Source organism: Gobius niger (genome assembly GCF_951799975.1).
Source record: "Gobius niger genome assembly, chromosome: 8".
NCBI classification, from domain to species: domain Eukaryota; kingdom Metazoa; phylum Chordata; class Actinopteri; order Gobiiformes; family Gobiidae; genus Gobius; species Gobius niger.
In genome coordinates this window covers 24621946-24637757 of record NC_136859.1, presented here as the reverse complement: position 1 = coordinate 24637757, position 15812 = coordinate 24621946, and the positions used below count along the sequence as shown (strand labels likewise).

The following is a 15812-nucleotide window of genomic DNA, read 5'->3' as shown; positions in this document are numbered from 1 at the left end:
ACCTGTAGACTTTCTTTTTTTAGGAAACGCCTGTAAAGGAGTAAAAATTATAAGCAGATTGATAAACTGTGCTTGTGAGCGTCCATACCCGGGGCCACAAACACAAACTCCTGCCACATGTACCTGAGTAACCTTTAAAGTAACTGTACTTAGCAGTTTTAACACAATTCCTTTTTACTTCTACTTGAATGATATTGCTTTCTAACTAACATTTACTCTTCACTGTGATGTTAACATACATTGGAAATATCAGAATATGCTGTGTCTGTTGTATTACATCAACAAAAACATAAATCAGACGTTTTACGCTCATGTCGTGTACTCAAGCTGTGAGTAACTTTTTGGAGGGGCGAACTTGAGTCAATATTTTGGCTTCTCTACCCACACCTGTATTTTTGTCCCTTTGTAGTAAGTGCTTTGAGGGTCAAAGTGTCTTGGCAGTCTCTCACAATAGTTTACATGTCACAGAAAATCAGCTAAGTGCCAGATGTTCAGAACGTTGAATTGTAGAGTTGTCCGCACAAATCTTTGCAGCTCTGAACTTCTTTTCAGTTGAGTCTTTCCTTGCTGAAGTGCACACTGTTATCTGTACTCCACTTGTCCGTACATTGATTTCTCCTGCTCTCAGCTCACAGGTCTGTGTACAAGGGGAGCTGCCTGTCCCTGATGTGCTGTAGTAGTATCTGTCCTCTCTGCTCCACAGTTCGGATCAGAGCCCTCAGCGCACCAGCTCCTCCGCGGACATCCCAGAATTCCCCATCGGCGTAAAGTGAGCGTAGAAGAAGAGACTCCAGACAGCCCGACTGCAGCACGGATATGGCCCTCTCTGGAAATCTGAGAAAGGACAAAGGATTGCGTCCCACTTTAGGTGACTTTCAAACACTTCTACTGCCCCAGCCACTTTTATTTCTCCATTTTAATACATCAATTAAATAAACCAGAAAAATCAAACTAATCTGTAATCTTGAATTGCCACTATTACTTAACTTCTCTCCTACTCCAAAGCAATATCGAAAAAAAAGTTGAATAATCCATGACAGCTTTCATTTTTCCCATTTCATGGCCTTCCCTCAGGCCATCAACAGGGGAGCATTACGTGACGAGTGAGCCAGATGTGCGGTAATGCTTTAGTGATGCATCCAGCTGAGAGACGACTTAAACCCGCCACATCCCACCCACCGACTCACCGGGACGTCCCACTGTAGGAATGAGTGCCGGCCCAAGCAGGCAGAAAGCGTTTGATGCCGCTTAACCGTACAGCTGATTGACAATGATCGCAAATATTTCTTGGTGTAAAGATTCAGCGTACGCCACGGAATTGTCAATCACTCCACCCACCGGAGCTACAGCTATCAATCAGATCTTTGTGTTTGTCTTGACCGCACTAAATATAGCTAGGACTATGAAAACCGGCAATGCATTGACGTTGTATACACGGATGACGTGCTGGATGCTTTTCATAGTCTTATGATCCTGCATACAGCGCGAACATCATTTCTAAATTAGAAAAGCCTGAACCCTGAAAGTTTTTTTCTCCCCGGGATGATTGCTTCACTCTCCACCTCTCCACTTCACTCAGTATTACTCGAGCTCTTATAATAACACCAGCGCTATTCACTGCGGGCTTTAGACATTTAAAAGCATGTTAGGAAGCCGCTCGCTAATGCTAAGTGACGGACAAAGGGTGATTTCTATCAGCCTTGATACACGCCGAATACTCAATATGACCTAATTGAATGAGCTGTAATCTAATCAGATAGATGGAGTAACAAGCTTACGGTGGACGTTTGCCAGTTTTCCAGAGTCACACCGGGGAAATAATAATATCGAGAAACATTTCCTCCGTGCTGTGAGCTTAAACGAGATTCTGATCCCAGTGGTTGCTGTTACAGGAATAATGTGACTAGTGTTACCAGTACAAAATATGTTTACTCCAGAGGATTGAACAGTATTTACTGCAGCAGGTATTTGCATGTAAATCCTTTTGTAATAGTGGTGGTAGAGGCAGGAATGATAGTGGTAAACGTGGTGAGATCAGCAACATCAACGACGGTAATCGTAGTGGTGATAGAAGCAGAAATATTAGTGCTTGGACTTGGAACAGGCTACACACAGTATCTCTGACTCCCCCTTGCTCCTGTTCATACTCACTGGTCTATCCCCTGGAGGAGCCTGAAGTTCAGGTTGTCCAAAGGCTGTAGTGGTCGACCAGCGTTGTCTATGAAAACCAGTCTGGAGGGGTCAGCCTTCCTCACCTGGACAGAAAACAAGAAAATAAGCGGCGCCGGAAAGACAGATTCTCAAAAGTACGCAAGACGAACACAGAATCCTAACCATCCGATGACTCAACACTTCAAATTAACAATTGGAAATCATGGTAATTGAGGTTATTCCTCCCAATATTTGAGGAGGTGACCGACTCAAATTGCTCTCACAAAGAGGGACGTATTAGATGGAGACTCTCAGGGCTACCTAATTCCCTGGTATCAACAAAGACTTGAACTTGATGCTTTATTCTTCTTGTGTAATGTTTGGGATCTCTTGGGTACAAAGTTCTTCCAGGTCTTGTTGTTATCTGGTCGGTTTTACACATTCTTATATCTTGCTCCAGATTAATGTATTTCAGATTGATTCAAATGAATGTGCTTCAGATCAATGTATTTTGAATGTCTTTTGTTGTCTGGGTTGATGGCTCATGTGACTTTCCTCACGTGATCTGTTGGTGAACCATGTCAGGAGTGATAAAATACACAAGTTCATTATTTTTTAATATTCTATAGAAAATAATTGGGGGTGAAATTGCCTATTGAATTTCATTGTAAAACCAAAGTTATGACAGCCTCCTATACCACACACCACACTATACCAAACAATCTCATTATCAGATATGACGCCGGGAGCCAGAAAACCTGCAGTTTGAGTTATATTTACACAAACACCTCACCGCATCTATTTTTACGCTGAGCACCCACAACACAAAACCCATGTAAGATAATCATCTGCAACATCATGCGGCATCCAATCAGTCAGAGCAGTCGCCTCGAGAAACACACAGTGGTGGGATAATGACAGTAGAGATGGATAAATCTACAGCAATTGCTTTGGAAGGGCTCCTATACTGAGCGTGTGTTCGTTTCTATAGTCGTCATGAGCACATTTACACTGAATTACATATCATATTATGCTGATTTGCTGCAGCTGCAAGATGAAACACATTTGTAATCCAGACTGACTGCATACATTCAAGCCAAGGAATATCAACTGGTGGGTCAGTGGCGTGTTGGCAGGTTTGTACCAGTTTATTTGGAGCCTTAAGGTATAAGGTGTGGCTCTACTAATCTGTTGGCATGCCTCAGTCTTACTGATGGGCAGATGATACCTCAGAGTGTGTGTCACAGACTGTATCACACAGTGTTGGTAGGCTTCACTGTACAGGCGCCATCTGGTGGTGAAAAAGCATTACAGCAGTGAGCCTTAAAAAGTAAAACGTGTTTACCTTAATAAATCCTTTTCGTAGTCCCCCTGGTGGTAATACAAGTGTTTATGGGACGATTGGAGGGTCTTTCATCTCCCCCTGGTGTCTCTGGCCAGAAACCCATGTTTGCAACTTGACTGCCACCGGACCGGAGCAACCAATACACACTAATAGAATCACGAAGAAGAAGCTAACATGCTAACGGGCAAAGCAAATTGCGGGCTAGCGTCACTGTAAACAGTATTTACAGCCAAGTTTGAGTGAAAAAAATAATTTCCATTGCATAATTGGATGTACAATATCCCTCTCTCCTTTCGCCTTTTCTGTCAGCAACATGCTACGACACCTGCAGTTGCGCTTATGGCCTCTAGGGGCAAGAGTTACTTAGTACTGCTTTAACACTGACTGAGTTTATTTATTCTCATTCATAAATGAGTCAGTGGAAAACTACACAGGATTGTGAGAATAGAAACAAATGAATGAGAAGTATAGGTGATACAACCATCTCAAAATGAAGTAATTGACAAAGATTTAATAAAGAATACTTCTACTTATACCGACAGTATAAGGCGCAAAGCACATTTATGTTTTTTTTACCAGTAGACGTCAGGTCAAACGACTGAATAACCATAGACCATTATCTGACTCAAACGTAGAAACTTACTTCTGATTACAAACCAGGAGCTCTCCTTACAGAGCTAAGGAGCTATTTAACAATGCGATATCCTATGTTATTGTCTGACCCGCACTCAGATGTGAAAGAGAAGAAAAGAGATGGCTCTTGTGCTTTACACGTTATCTATTGAGTGTGAGTAACTGTTCTATGTTGCATACCAGGATGTGAACCAGCAGCAGGTCCTTGGTGTTTCCACATCTCGCCTGAAACAGGTTCTCCACACACACGTCTGAGGGATCAGGTCTAAAACCACAGCAGTACCGATCCAAGCGATCATTTACCTGAAAGCATACCAACACAGTGGCATATGTTACGGTTAAGGTATACTTGTCCCTGCGCATATTCGTCACATCCATTTGACCCATCCTTCAATGTCGCTAGGCAACCTGTCAGGAGCAGCGTCTGGGGACCCACCTCCATATGTAAATGTTGAGCTATCTGCCCTTTGAGGCACCTGAAATGGATGACATTGATGGTTGTAGTGAATAGGACATGGAGATGATAGAGAGAGAGGAAAAGGTAAATCATAAAGGTAAATTATTTCTTGAACCCTGTTGGTGTCCGTATAGAAAACTGACTCCCAACGCTCCTGCATTCGGTTCAAAGAGATATTTAGGGCCATCACAACCCACCTTCAGGCTGTGAGTTAATGTTTTATGTTTTATGCAAATTGTATTCAAAGCAATAAGAATCTTTTTTATGACCGTTTGTGCTTGTATTTGCCAAGGGTGCCAATTTACCATTTTTACATTAGAAGTCAGACTCGGAAGAAGAAGGGGAAATAAAGGGTCCTTTTCTTCTTTTTGCCCACAATCCTAACAACATAAAAGAAAATCCAGCATAGGCAGAGTGGCATTTGCACTTTTATACCATGGACATACTATTTTGAAGTGGTTGCTATGTAATATCTAACACTTCAGTGTGACTTACTTCACTCCAGCGCTCCCGGCTCACCTCCGTGTGCTTCCTCTCACCCTGCTGCTATGTTACACTCAGTGACCCCTCGAACGCCAACGTCAAACTGATCTAGGGTCTGTTCCGGGGCGGCTCATGGTACTACTGCAGGGCCGGTATTGACATGCACTGAGAGATGTGGAGCCACTGTGGTCAGAGCCAGTGGAAAAAAATCAAGTGGATAAAGTGTAAGGGTGTTTGTGGGAGGCAGATGAAACGAAACACTATTGACCGCTCAGCTCATATTCAGCGTAATGCAAGACAATGCAATACTCTGGTAATGGGGGATCCACAAACAAGATTTAACAAAACATTTGGAGCAATTACAGCCTCAAAGATCTGGCTTTTATCAGGTGATGCACTGGGTTGGGTATGATCTTGAAATGTTTTTTTCCGGTCTACAGATATACATCGAGACCAGGAGCTAAATTCTGTGACATGAAAGTAACGTATGGATACATAAGACACTTGTAATGAGCACTATGCATTCATGATTTTTGCCATTACAAAGATAGGATCTGATGAACTGTCATGTCAGCTAGTTAATAAAAGCGTATTTTCTATCATTTTTGAGATGGGACATGTTCTGCATTGAGACCCATGCTCTTGTACAGTATACATCAAATTCACAACACATATAATTTACGATTGACGGATACGGTTCATTTCTCATCAACTGTATAACATAAGGACTATTCTCAATATGCCGTTCTTCTTTGCTTACAGAAGCCGCTTCTTTTCTTTTCGATGCATTTGTCTTCACAGTAGAGCTGAATACAACACAGTGCCCTTACAGTCCATACAGAAAGTGTCTTTATGTGTTGTCTAAAAGCAGGATGAGATGAACAAAGAAAAACATTGTGGCTGTGGCTGCATTATTCATATGAGAGGCATTTTCAGAAAGAACATACAACATGCATCAGGAGGATGAAAGGCAGCACAGTGATAATGCGTTTTGACTGGTTTTAACATCAAGAACTTCGCCGTAAAGAACTCAGAGCAACATGAGAAAGTAATCAACAAAACATTTAATGAGCTTCTCCAGAAAAGACAGACAGAACAAAATGCTTTAGCACAAATGGGTGACACCTGCATTCAAAATCACTACAAATCAGTTTTATGTGAAGAAATGTTTAAAGTCATGCAAAAGGATTAAAAAAAAGAAGCTTTGAGCCTGTGGTTATGTAGCATCATATGTTTGCTAATCATATTTAGGATAAGAAACCACACAAAAAAAGGAAGACTTGTGGGTGAACCTTCCACCCCCACTGTCTTGGTATTTGTAAAATTTTAAAATATACATATATTCTTGAATGGCCAAATCCTTCCCCCCAAGGCAGCACACTATTGTTCTTCTGTCTCCAGCCTGCCTCATTCACTGCACCTACCCTTGTATAAGACTGCACACTCCTATTGTCACTTTATCCACCTACCCCCCCGCGGGACGTCCTGTGTGTGTCCTTCACGCTCACAGTACTGGGAGGTGTGAGAAGGAGCAGGTAGGAACAAGTGTCTACAGCCCACTCATCGCCTCTCCCCGGATCAATATCAGGCTATTAGCGCTTGGCCCGCTTACAGACATTGACGTTTGCACTCATGGCTTATTCATATCAGCCACACACACTCACACACACACACCCAGGAGTAAAGTATTATGGGTACACTCAGGCTATTTCACGGTGCAAAGAACGAAGCAGGACAGGATTACTACAGTGCAGGTTGTAAAACTGGAAATAGGCCAGTGAGAAGGGGAGAAATATTTAACATTCTGCTTTGAAATGATGCAGAAAGGCGGTACATTTCTGATTAGGTTAACAAACGTTCAGATATCTCATACAAGAGCTCAGACACCTCTGGATCAATCACCAACGTCAACTAATGTGTCAGGACTGAGGACATCCAAGTCGTAGAGAGGAGTAGGTTGCTTATCTTTTAATCTCTTGTAAAATGTAAGAATATTTTCTTACATCACATACAAATGCAAATGAATTTCCCTACGGGGACAATACATTTTTTCTACTTCTTCTACTTCTACATCAAAGCGTTGTAGAGAGTGAAACTGAGACAATAAGAATGGCTTACACTTGACAAGCTGCGCAAAGTGCAACATTGTAGTCGTTACTCATTTATTCCATTTGTTGTGGTGTTGAGCTCCTATTGGAACCACAGCTGCTTTTGCGTAGACCAGGGGTCCAAATAAAAAAATAAAAAAATCATACATCCTCAAAACATACAGGGTAATTCATGGTTATATTGGGATTTTTAAGCCTTTATTAAATCCAATAATAATTACTGTGCTTTGGAAATAATGCAGTTCATTGAATCCTGTTATTAATTAGCAGAATATTACAGGCTATTGTGTACATAATATAGGGCCTATATATAATGTGCCAATGCAGTGGTGCGTCTCTCCTCTTTGCTCAGTTCAACACACTGTGCCCTGCTTAGTCCAGGTTTAGTCCAGGTTTAGTCCTGGTTTAGTCCAGGTTTAGTCCTAGTTTAGTCCAGGTTTAGTCCAGGTTTAATCCGAGTTTAGTCCTGGTTTAGTCCAGGTTTAGTCTTGCTCATTATGATCGTGCGTGCTTATTTAATTAGGGTGTCCTCAATTTTAAAACTTTACAGCTTAATTTCAGTCTTTCCGCTGCTGTTTCTTAAAAAATAAAAGTGTCAAGGAGCTCAGGGGCTGTACCTTCTCTTTCTGTTCATCTGGGCTGTAGTTATACCGCTCTGCAGCAGTCAGAGAAAGGAAGGGAGAGAGAGCGCACACACTTGTCTGAGAGGATTCATGGTCGGGTCCAAAGTTCGGATCCAAGGTTTGGTCCGGACGGACCATTTAGTGACCTCAGTCGTGGACTGACCAAGCGAGGTTGCCAATCTCGCCATCATCCCCTCAGACTACCATGACTATCTTGTTCTTACACTACATTCACAGGCAAAGTAAATGAAATGTCTTGCCCAAAGACGCGGTTGCTTGCACCAGCATAAGCCGCCTACCTCCTGGTAATCTGAGCCACTGTCATTTTAAAATGAATTCCAAGTGTTCAGATGAATTTGCAAGGTGCATATTAACAATGGTTAGTCTAAATCATATATGGCAAACAGTACAGCTAACGAAGTCATGGTCACATGGCACTGACCTGGACACCCACAGGGCTCTGTACTTTCCCCTCTGTTCGTCTTGTACTTCAAATTCCTGTCTCCAGTCAGATAAACAGATGAAGCTTTCAAATGAACTGTACCTGTGTCTAACATGGATAAGTCTGGCAACAGGAAGAAAATAAAAATGATTGTTGTTGTGCTGGTGAGACCCGGAATTCAGGACAATAGTGGACCTACGAATAGGCTATCTCAGCCCCACGAGCAGATATTCTAAGACTAACAAGGTCAAAAATACCTAATTCACTTATTACCAATGGTAAGTTACTGTGTCCTTGAGCATAAATTAAACTAGTCCGAAGCACGTGTGAATGGTACACTGACTTCACAGACTGTTACACTGCTGTCCATTTACTCTGTGATTTTTGGCTCGTGCTGCTGCAGTAAATGGACTTTTAATGCATCTTTTAATTAGCTTTTCCCTCCACATTTCACAGGCTGTTGCTGCTGTCTGACCTCAACCAACACAAGTCTGAACTCTTGTACAAACTTATAATTGCAGGTTGTGGTACAGTGGCGTGCAAACCGAAACACCTTCACTGAAAATGTGGCTACAAATTAGAAAATAATCATGTGTAGAACCTCATATAGAGAGTTTACAAAAAAGTGCACGTATTTAGCTATTCTGACACTGTTTTGACAAGTTAATTCATGGCATTCATGGTAGAAAAACAGAATAACAGATGCCAACAACTAGATTTGGCCCCAGGGGAGACCCTATTGTAAATATTTTTTGTGGTAATCGGAGCACCCAGAGCTTTTCTAGTATTCAGTATAGAGCCATAGAACACAGCTTCTCTGGCTGTACAGATGTTATCAAAACAGATACCTGCCGTCCTAAAGCCTATTTTTATGGCCGCATTGACTTTTATGTTTGTTTCTTTTGTTGCGTGAGAGCCGTCGGTCTTTTCTGGGTCGATCAGCCATTTTTTTCCCATTCACTGAACAGAATCAAAGCAGAGGATTATATAACCAATGACTTCACGTGTTTCTGGCGGCCACATTGTGAACCTGATGCTTTGGTCTGGGCAGCACCTGTTTCCATTCCGGCACCAATGCATTTTTACAAATTCACAGCAGACGCACATTTTTTCTGACTTAGATAATTACTCAAATGGCAGTTTTTTGCTGTATTTAGAAGAGAGCGTGAGTGAAGTTTGAAAACATCTATTTTCCGTGTGTCTGTAATTAGTGGCGTGTTCACTGAAGTCTCCTGATTATAGGACGACGTAACAGCGAAGCACGAGGAACACATTGAATTCAAATCTAGCTTAGTGCGTCTTTTGCTGTTTTCAATTTTGTGCTCCTTAAATTGAGAGCGGAAACCGAGTACTACGGTTTGTCAGGGAGCGGGGATAGTCAAAAGCCCGTTATTAATGTAGAAACGGAGGCTGTTTTCTTGCAGGAACTGATCTTAATCTGATTTGACTGTTACACAAATTTTGGGATTATGCAGGTTACATCCAGCTACTTTAGGCCAGGCAGTGTATGAATGCTGAGTTTGTTGCCATGGTGACCAACATTAATTTGATAAGTTTAGACTTGGCTGAGAGAAACAGAACCTGAAGACGTTGACGCATATGTAATAATACTGACATAAACCATTCTAAAATCATTCCATGTTTGCGTGCTGGATGCAATTCAAAAACCTTCGAAAATATTGTCTTTTTTCCAGGCAAGCGAGCCAAAAGCAATGCATGTTTATAATCTGTTATCTGAGCTTCAATTTCACATCAAACAAAGTTATGGGGATGTGTGTGATCTGAAGCTCCACACTTAGTTTGCAAGTGTCATGACACAAGCCGTGTACCCCTTGTATCAAGGTGTTTGAGACTGTTTAGTTTTAATTTTGTTGGAACAATCATCTGGACCGTGCCCGTTCGACCAGCTTTCCTGCAGCAATACTGGTTTATATCTCAGAGGTAGATCCCACACTACTATCTTGTGTGGAAAAGATATTTAAGTCTTAATTTCTTTGCCAGGAAGCTGAAATCTCCTCTGTTGTTAAGATTTTTGTGCATTCAACTTTCAGTATTGCTTTTTTCCAAGGCCCTGACAGTAACAATTTTGATTCTGTGCATGTGCTTTACATGTGGTAGAACTGACAATAACTGAGCGAAACTCACAAAAGCTTTACGGCTCTTACCTGCAATAAAAAGTCGAACAGTGCCAGCCTGCTCCACTCTGAGTGACGCACTCCCACACACGGCTCTTCATTTAGCCCTGTCTTAATCCCACAGCGGGCCTTCAACGTCTTCTCATACTGAACGTAACTCAACGGAACAGAGTTTTGGTCGTTGTTGCTGTCCTCTAAGTGTTGTATGTCGGGATCCCACCACACGACTGGTCTGGGCCCCCCTCTGGTGTATCTATAAGGGAGAATCTCACTGTGGAAGGACCTCAGCACAGCAGGCAGAGCGCGGTTTAGTCCCAAAACACGATCCAAGTGGAAGGCAAAGACCTCGAACCAGTCGTCTGTGCGTTTGACTAGAGAACACCGCCCCCTGTGGCAGTGGTCGGTATGAGATGATGTGGGAGTATCCGGCGCTTTCTTCTGCTGAGTCTGCAGTGGGTTATAGAGGAGGAGAGCATTATTAACCTTTAATAGTTTGCACAACCGTTTGGTAGAGCACACTTTATTGAATCATGTGTTGTTTCTAATTCTGCCTATCTCTACCAAGTGTGTAATATGGACTATTTTGTTTATGCTGCCTTGGACAAGTTTTGTTTAGTTTAGACAAGGTTTAGACTGGTTTGGATCCAGTTTGGACTGGGGTAGACCTGTTTTGGAATGGTTTACGCAAGTTTGGACTGGTTTATGTGGTTTGGACTGGTTTAGACCTGGTTTGGACTGGTTTATGCTGGTTTGGACGGGTTTAGATCAAGTTTGGCCTGGTTTAGATTAGTTTAGATCAGGTTTAGACTGGTTTATACTGATTTAGACCTGGTTCGAACTGGTATAGAGCTATTTTGGACTGGTTTATGCTGGTTTGGACTGGTTTGACCAGGTTTATTCTGGTTTGGACTGATTAAGACCTGGTTTGGACTGTTTTTTGCTGGTTTGGACAGGTTAAGACCTGGTTTCTCCTGATTTAGACCTGGTTTGAACTGGTTTTGACCTATTTTGGACTGGTTTATGCTGGTTTGGACTGGTTTAGACCTGGTTTATGCTGGTTTGGACTGGTTTGGACTGGTTTAGACCTGGTTTATGCTGGTTTGGACTGATTAAGACCTGGTTTGGACTGTTTTTTGCTGAGTTGGACTGGTTTAGACCTGGTTTAGACCTGGTTTAGGCTGGTTTATGCTTGTTTGGACTGGTAAAGACCTGGTTTGGGCTTGTTTATGTTGGTTTGGACTGGTTTATGCTGGTTTATGCTGGTTTGGACGGGTTTAGATCAGGTTTTGACCGGTTTAAAAAACAAAAAAAGAGTCCACCAAATGGTTAGAAGATACTTAAAATTGGTTCTAGGCGTAACTTAAGACAGTAACTTAATTTCAAACTCTAGCAATGTTGTGCACCTTTGGGCCCTTGGTGAATAGACGCAAAGGCCACATAAGGTTGTTTATTTTAGATAAATCAATCTCGTAAATAACAAAAAATGTCTCAAATGGTGGAAAGGAAGTCGGAGAGAAACAAACAGGTTACTGATGTGTTCCATGAAGTTATCTAAGTTCAGCTATAATGCAATATATAAAGCTCAGTAATAGATGTTGAGTGAACTGTCAATTAAGTAAACACTATGAAATTATACAGTGTCTACATAATTAAATCGGCAGCTAAATTCATTCCGCACAGTAAATTATGTTTAGTGTGGCATTTTAAAACAAATTCACTGAACATCAGCCTAAAACAAGCAGACACATAAAAAAATGAGGCTTTGTTTCAGTTGTTCCAGGTCTACACTAATCAGCTTTCTGCCAGTGAGAGAGGCAATGCTATTTGCCGCTTCACTTCTTGGTTGTCTTGGTGACACACGGCTAGCCAGCAGTTATTATCCCAACACTTATCAGAATACTTTTCAGCGAGTAGGTTGCTGCCGTGAGCACGTTTCTTCACTTTAACCGCTGACACCAATACTATACTGGCATTTAGGCACCTGTTTTTGGTCAGGCATCTCCAGAGCCACCTGCAGCACTTGCCCATGTCCCGGGACCCTGGCCTTGGTCACTGACTCTCCTCCAGCGAGCAGCTTCATCTTCTGGATGTCATCTTCACTGAACCAGGGCACCTCCCTCCGATCTGCACTCGCCCTTATCCTCCTGTCATCACCGCCTGGGACGTTCTTCGGCTTAAACGTTGGACATTTGTTACTGTCTTTCCTAAATGTGTCCGTAGTCTTTGAATGCATCACTGACCCTGCATCCTCGTACACCGTGTTGTGCCTTTTATAATTCCAGTCGGTTCCATTGTCCACTGTTGCAGCTTTATGTTTTGAACTTATAACATTTCCTCGGACTCCCACAGAAAGGACATGACCAGCTCCATATTTGCTCCTCTCCTTGCTGTGGTTGGCTGACTTAATTCTAGGTTTGGGTCTTTTGCTATTGCTTGTGAACTGTGGTATTTGCGGACTGGCGAGATTGGTACGCTGCCTGGCACTGCCTCCTCCTCCTCTCTCCTTTATACTTTTCTGCCTATTTTTGTGCCCGAGGCTTTTAACTATGTTGTTGTCATCTGCAACATTTTTAGAGTTTCTCGTCTTCCCATGATTGCTTCGCCAGGTCCGGCCTTGGTTGCTTGGAATGGCGAAACGGATCGGTTGGCGTAAAGCAGGACCGGGCAGTTGCTCCGAAGTCCTGTCCCCGGACTTCAACTCGTGGGCGGAGCTGAGGGCGCGAGACGGCCACCGGTCGACGTCAGGATGGGGCGCGGGTAAAGGTAGCGTGGCGGTCATGAGGAAAACGGTGAGAAATAGCAGGAAGAGCGACGAGAGAAAGAGGATCCATTGCTGACCACTGAGCAGTTTGGACCACACCCGCCAGGCCTGTAAAAACAGACACAAAGCAAAGAAAAATAAGCCTCCAAACCATAATTATAATGTAGGAGCACCGTAAAATGACCCAATTCAACCAAATGCTTTACCAGTGACAGCAGAGAGTTATGCTTTAGAGTGGCGTGACCAGTCAGTTCAGCAGCAAGAGGTCTGTTTTTCATCTTTTCAATTATATTAATTATCACAATTTACTATCGATCAATCTCAGAATACTTTGAGGGGATTGAAAGTTCGGAACGATTAAAACACATCCGTACAGCTTGAAACTCTCATTCATTTCAGTTAATTAGTTTTACTGGATTTATAAGATTGTAGCACATTTCATATATTGCAATGTTAAGCCAAAGAGGGACCTAAAATCACAAAAGCATCGTTGTTGAGGTTTATCAAAACTTAAACAACATAAAATCCGTCTTATTTTCTAAATAAGACATCATAATTTGCGACTGAGGAGTTTGGGCTGTGGTAAAAGCTTCCACACCTTGCCAATAAAGCCGTCTATGCTTCATATCACTCTTAATGTAAATAACACAAAGTCACATAACACAGCCTGTTTTGCTCCTGAGTTTGTCCGTATGGCCACAACAGAATATATTGTGTGTCAGCCCCTTTTTCCAGCGGGTTACAGCAGAATTGGACTTATCCAGCTGAGACCAATACTACTGTGACATCCCATAATTCAGCGTTGCCTTCTGCATCGAAATACACAGCGAGAGGAAAAGCTATATTTTACACAATACACTGTCACCACTGCCCTGGTGTGACTGTACGCTCCGCACAATATAATGATTTTGCTACGGAAATCCAAACTGCCGCTGCTTTATTTACACTACCTGCCACACTGTTAATTTTTCTTTTTCCACAGCGTAGATGACAGCCACATAATAAAAGAAGGGCTTCGCAAGGGCTTTTTGTGGGGGGTGTAAATGGTTTAAAAGGGATGCAACAGACAAATGTGTCCAAGTAGAAAAGAGGCACCAGAGCAACTCACAAACAAGAAATATACCTAACGTCACTACGATGCAATAGATCAAGCTTATGCTTAAGAAAACAGCACATTTTCTACACTGTCTCGGTAGGTCGAATCTTACAGCACATACATGTTATTGGATGTGACAGGGAGGAGGGATGGGCAGATCAGTGCCATCGCATTGATACCTAACAGCTACTTTTTAATCATCAATACCAGATAAAAAGTATCAATACTAATTTGCCATTATAAACACAAAAGAACAATTTACTTCATTGTTCTGTGCCAAAACGCTTGACGCGTATTGAATTGAGCCGTACATATCGTTCTAGTTTAGGTTCCATTTGTCATGAAAGGATTACATTTGTTTATGGATTTAATTGATTAATTAACCAGTTACAGTAACATAATTTAATTTACATATTAATAATATATAAAGTAAACAGTTTTAAAAATGTACATCGATTGAAATGCATTCACTCATGTAAATGACCAGTCAATGTCGACAAAGCATAGTAGTTCTCAAACTGTGGTTTGAATAGGTCTATTTTTATACCCAGTTTTGGCCTGATTTGCTTTTGATCAAAGCGTGGTACATAAACCTCCATTTGAATAATGTGCTTTCTTATCCAATATATAAAAACATTTTCTTCTAAATTGAAAAGACAGATTTGTCTGACTCCATGTGTCAAAGAATGACTATGACTTGCCTTTTTGCCTATGGACAACAGAGTCCATAGAAAAGGTTTATCCAACACAATTACTTTTATCACAGTGCACTGAAGTTTGAGGTGGGTAAAGTAGCTTAAATATTTATTGAAGTAAGAGTAACAGTGAAATCATTTCACACAAAACATGAAAGGATGTATAAATATCTCCAAAGCTTGATGAGTAGAGTAGAATATAAAGTAATAAAGTAGAATAGATTCATCAAACTTGAAGTTTGTTGAAGGTCAGAGAGACTGAAATGTTACTGTAATAAAAGCCACGTAAAAGAGTGAGAGTGTGCGGGAGCCTTTTTCTGAAGTTAAATATCTCCAAAGGAAATACCAAAATATACAGAAAGGTACATTTACTTCAGTAAAAGTAACAGAGCACCGTTCTTGCCTCAGCTTAAAAAAGTGTATTTGTCGAATGTCTCTCTTTAAAAAAAGAAAAAAGTCTTGAATGTCTTCTGTCATTGTTGTTTTGCCAACAGGGAATAAACAATAACAAAGAAAGCAGGCAAATTCTGGACCAGAAAATACAAACGCAGAACTGGAGAACTGGATAAACAATACAATAAAAGCCTGTTTGAAGAAGGTTTACAGGAGGAGGTGTCTCTTGCATTTAATTTACTAAAAATACATCCTTGTTGTGGTTTCCTGTTTACTGTTTACTGAAAAGCACCAGAGTGATTCCCAGTATTATGCGAACATTGCTTTACTTCCCAGTCTTGAGCTTTTCATCCTCAGAACTGGACCAGTGCCTGGTGTGAGTTGAGCTCCTAAAGCCCCTCTGAGTGGCCTAGTTCTTACGAGTTCCTACACTCACCTATATGTATGAGTTGGGGTGAAAAGATGGTCTTTTCACTGCTGCTTTGACCTA

The 15812-nt window shown here is 41.7% G+C and overlaps 1 protein-coding gene across 1 annotated transcript; it reads right to left on the bottom strand.

Annotated features, from left to right (window-relative positions):
• Positions 1 to 399: 399 nt before the first annotated feature.
• Positions 400 to 12755, bottom strand: gask1a (golgi associated kinase 1A). The gene is made up of 5 exons (XM_079561413.1): positions 12359 to 12755; positions 10408 to 10824; positions 4310 to 4432; positions 2152 to 2255; positions 400 to 834 (listed from the first exon to the last, which is right to left on the bottom strand). Exons 1-5 carry the CDS (start codon positions 12608 to 12610, stop codon positions 630 to 632), a joined length of 1101 nt encoding a protein of 366 aa, XP_079417539.1. The 5' UTR covers positions 12611 to 12755; the 3' UTR covers positions 400 to 629.
• Between the last annotated feature and the right edge of the window lie 3057 nt (positions 12756 to 15812).